Source organism: Bidens hawaiensis, unplaced genomic scaffold (genome assembly GCF_021521415.1).
Source record: "Bidens hawaiensis isolate Kalapana, Puna unplaced genomic scaffold, B.hawaiensis_p1.1 tig00033237_1, whole genome shotgun sequence".
Lineage (NCBI taxonomy): Eukaryota > Viridiplantae > Streptophyta > Magnoliopsida > Asterales > Asteraceae > Bidens > Bidens hawaiensis.
Window position 1 is genome coordinate 49,035 of NW_027495700.1, and position 4,803 is coordinate 53,837.

Here is a 4,803-nt window from a genome sequence, read left to right on the forward strand (position 1 = left end):
CATTTGATGCTGAGTAGGCTATCTTGTTGAACCCACCACAAATACAAACTTATTATCATCTTCATTAGATCCACTCTTTGCAACCCACCACCACCACACCACCCCTGCAACCATCGCCGGAACACAGGACCACCACCATGTCTATCCCCAGCAACCAACACCGGAACCCATGACCACCACCATGTTCATCCCTACAACCACCACCAGACCCCATGACCACCACCATTATCTTACTCGTCGGCTACCGGCGGTGGAGATCTAAACAGAAACTGTCGGAAACCACCATGTTCTCTGGCCCCTGCAACTATTGCTCGGCTTCTGTACCAACTTCCGCTTAATCTATGTACCGCCACCACGTTGGCACTCCGCCGCCACCGCCTCGTTTGCAACGTCGCCGGAAACACCTCCATCTCTTACCCTATCAACTGAATCTCAGATCTAGACCCGATCTGAGACACGATGTAGACCTTGAATTAGGGTTAAAAGAGGGGAAATGAATGTTGATCTTGAAGGAGACACAATCTAGACCATGAATTAGTGTTGGATGTATGATTTGGAGGTTGATTTGATTATTATTGTAGGTGGAAATTTATGATGAAGATGATGATGGTGGCTGGGTTGTGGTGGGAAAGATATGGGTGGGGAGTTAGGGTTTAATTATTATTATTAATAATTTATTATTATTATTATTATTATTATTATTATTATTATGACTGGTTGCCACGTAAGCTGCCACGTAATCAGTTTCTTGACAACTAGGCATGCCACGTAAGCATCAGACTAACAGAGTTAACATCGCGGCCTGTTAAAAACAAATGCCCCTTTAGTTGGGACTGTCACCAGGCAAGGTTAAAGTTGAGAATGATATTTACCAATAGGATATAGTTGAGATTATTTAAAACCAATTTTCCTTTTATAAACAAACAAACATGAACACCAAATATTTGTTCGATTAAGTGTAAGTTTTTGTTTTAGTGTTCGTTTAAAGTTGAATGAACAAACACGAACAAACCCTTGTTCGTGTTCATTCTGTTCGTTTACAAGCCTAGATACAATCTTTCAGATGCTTGAGTAATTTAGTGATGTAAAATCATCTCAAACACACAAGAGATGCCAATGATTTCAGATAAATAAGAACATTGTCATTCGCTACATATCATCGCGCATGCATAGAAGGGTTCAACCATCCAAATATATCATATCAAGCGGTTATATATATGTAGTTTTAAATGCCGAATCCTGCAAGGCGTGCTTAGCACCATGATCTTATTTCAATTTGAAATGTCACAACATAAGAAACTAAAGAAGCCTTGCAGCTTATGAGAATGTTTTAAGAACATACATTTACCAACATACCCACCACCAAAGGCTCAACTGTACAAATAACTCTGCTCCCCCCTCTTCGATCCACAAGGGCATTTTAGTCCTTTTATAACATCTACAACAGGAAGTGTCCCTGCAGTGTCGAATAACAGTCAACAACCAAACTAACAAAATATACAGCTAACTGCTAGCTTATCATTATAATTAAATGATTGAAAAAATATCGGTGATTGTTACTGGTCGACCCGGCCGAAGTTAAACTTACTTGAAAGATCAGGACGTATTGTACACGAATGTTCACCCTTCCTCATTCTTGACATCGTGCGTATTCTCTTCATTACTATGAACCTCCTCTGCTTCCATCTCAATAGGCACTGGATGCACAGCGGATGCGCCTGAGAGTACGTTATATCAACAATTTAGTAAGCAAGTCTCACTAACTGACTAACTACAATTGCTTTGCTAAGTAATTAGGTACATACACACATACACATCAATATAACACATCTAAACCAGCTTATTGTAGCTTTGTTTGTGTATATGATGCCTTCATCCACATATTTTATTAGCATTTTATCTACCACATAAATTATACAATAAACTTGCACCGAAACCTCGCATTTTAGTCTCAAATGTCTACGAAATGTTAACTGGTCATGATGACATGGTTATATCTTTTTAATGAACTGCTTCTTTGGTTGACAAAATAATGATTAATGAGATACTCAATTGGTTAAACATTCAAATTTTATTCATGCAATACAAGCTGACTTACAACATCTAATAAAAGTTGCAATTCAATGACATTTAGAGTTCATCAAAGTAGTATCAACAACTGTGATTAAGTTTAGCTTATAGCAATCTTTGTACGTGTATGCATATACCATTTACATAAGTTATAATTCCGTGTACCCATGAACCGACATTTGGAAACTTTCCAAGCCGATGCATTAAAAATGTTGTATAATATGCGTGCCCACGTATGCCAACTGCCAAGTTCCTACTTCCTAGTACTAAACTACTAATGCCACTGGGGGAATAGCTTCTAAATTATTGTCAATGTAGGAACTCTTCTTTCTCCATTTGATGATTAAAACACATCTTTGTATATGGTTTCTTTGTAGGTTATGTACCATCTATTAAACTAAATATAATTTGACCTGTATTAGTTAGAATAAACAGCATAATCTGAGTCATGGGCCATTATGCAGTTATAAATTATAACTTATAATTCAAGGAGACTTCATTAACTCCTTTTAACTAAGACTATGCGTGATGGAGACTCCATAGGGCGCCAAACTCATGCCACATCACCATTTAACATGAGATACACCATTACGCAGGTGCCAAATAAAGGGGCTGCCAAATACTACCTCTCCTTGGGAGGCGCCCTAACACAGCCTTAAATGGTGTGAATCTTCCACCAAGAAGACCAAATTGCTTCTTTTGGGGGGAGACTGACACTGTGCAAGGCTGTTATACAGATTCTCCCACTATACCACCTCTCCTAACTTAGAGCTCCTTCGACTGTTATCAAGCAACTAGAACTGTTGAGGCAGTCGTTTTTATGGAAAGCTAACCGGGCCCATTCAATAATAGCTTGGGATAAGGTCCTTGCTGCTATATTTGCGGCGTGGGCATCATTAAACCGGCTAATCTAGCGATCCGATCAAAATGGCGGTGGCGGTTTCGAAAGGAAAAGGATAGGTTGCGGAGTCTTCGCAATGCATAGTAGCGTTAGGATGTGGAAATCCATTCCGGTGAAGGCTGCCACACCAGGGCCGTGGAAAGATATTTCGAAAGTGGTAGATGATTTGGCTGTCATTTCGGTTGATGTCAAGGGTTATTTTCTGCTGCATATTGGAAGAGGTAATGCGCATTATTTTCGGCTAAATCATTGGGGGACGGAGGATAGTCTTAAAATTCTGCTAGGCTGTTCCCGGCTTTGTTTGCTTCGAAGTCAATTAAATTTTGCTCCATCGAGGAGGCAATCCGAGTTGGGAATGGAAAAGAGGGTTAAATTTGGGTTAGCAACTTTTATTATATCAATGTTGGAGCCCGACTGTTTGATAAATCATGTGTGCGTTCGATTGAGGATATGGGTCACCTGTTCTTTGATTGTATCGTGGCGAGACGAGTATGGTTAGGCGTCCAAGAGTGGACTAGGCAGAAGACGACTAAAGCAAGTGTGTGTACTCCGCACATCCCTAACTTGTTTAATGTTTATTACGATTACATTGGTCAACCAGTTAATCCAACTACACTAAAAATACCAACACAAAATCAAGTAAATTATAATCACAATCACTATAATACCTCCAATAAAATAACCAGACGACGGCCACCCATTCGCCGAACCAACCATCACCGCCTTATTATTATTATTATGAAACTTCCGAAGCAACCCGACAATCCCATGACAATCAGGGCGGCGGCGAGGTGGGACCCAGTAAGAAGAACCCGGAACAAACGGCAGCCAATCAGGCGTCGATTGGCGTACGATTATACTATGAAATGCGTCTTCCAGTTTTCGTAAGCCTAAATCTGTTTCAGATTCGAGATCGAGTTCGATTGATTGGGATTTTGGTGAGTGGGTTGAATACATGATGGATTGTTTGAGTGATTTGGGTGTTGTTCGAATTAGGGTTTGGGTTTGTGTGAAGAGACGATGAGCCATTGGTTTGGTTTGCAGATAGTGTCGTGCGTGAAACAGAACAGTATGGATAATGGAGTTTATTCACATCAAGTAAGACGAGCTCGGGTCATGTGTAAGACCAAATTAGGGTCGGAATGATTCAACACAAAAGGAGTTAATTTAATTTGGTTTTTGTCGGTACAGTTTTGAGGCGAAATGGGTCAGATCATAACATGTTTCAGATTAGAACAGTGCCGGGTTGGAACGGGATTCAGATCCAAACATGTTGGTTTAAAAAAGTATATATTTGAAATTACTGTATATTGCAGTTCTACTTCTTGATTTGGCCACCGGTTACACGCGTACTGCTGTTGCACGAATTACACGTCTACATTTGGGTTATGTGTGCACTGTCATCAGGTGAATCATGTACCGGCATTGATTATGCAATTGATGTCAGGTTGCGCACCCACTCCGCCACACTTCTCGAGCACACAACCGGTTTATTAAAAACTTCAGCTACTCTGTGATGTAGGAGCATCCGGTCCATTAAGTCGGTCCGGCCCGCCCGACCCAAATGTTTGTTTTTATTTATAAATAAAGTTGTTAGGTCTTTAGTTTCGTGGGTTTTTTTGATTGAGTTTTATATTAAAGAACTTTGTTCTTGGAACCTATGGTTCGGTTATCGGTCTTTGATTAACTAAAGTGTCATGAGCCATTTGAATGCTTCCGTTTCCGCATCATTTGGTATCAAAGCTTTTGGTTCTCAAATGGCTCGACATGAAGATGAATACTTTCTTGCTCATAGAATCGCTGACAGAGGCAATGAAAGGAGGGTTTTCTAT

The 4,803-nt window shown here is 40.2% G+C and overlaps 1 protein-coding gene across 1 annotated transcript; it reads right to left on the minus strand.

Annotated features, from left to right (window-relative positions):
* Positions 1-1,108: 1,108 nt before the first annotated feature.
* LOC143584690 (uncharacterized) lies at positions 1,109-4,006 on the minus strand. The gene is made up of 3 exons (XM_077066687.1): positions 3,640-4,006; positions 1,589-1,718; positions 1,109-1,456 (listed from the first exon to the last, which is right to left on the minus strand). Exons 1-2 carry the CDS (start codon positions 3,998-4,000, stop codon positions 1,621-1,623), a joined length of 459 nt encoding a protein of 152 aa, XP_076922802.1. The 5' UTR covers positions 4,001-4,006; the 3' UTR covers positions 1,109-1,456; positions 1,589-1,620.
* Positions 4,007-4,803: the final 797 nt, after the last annotated feature.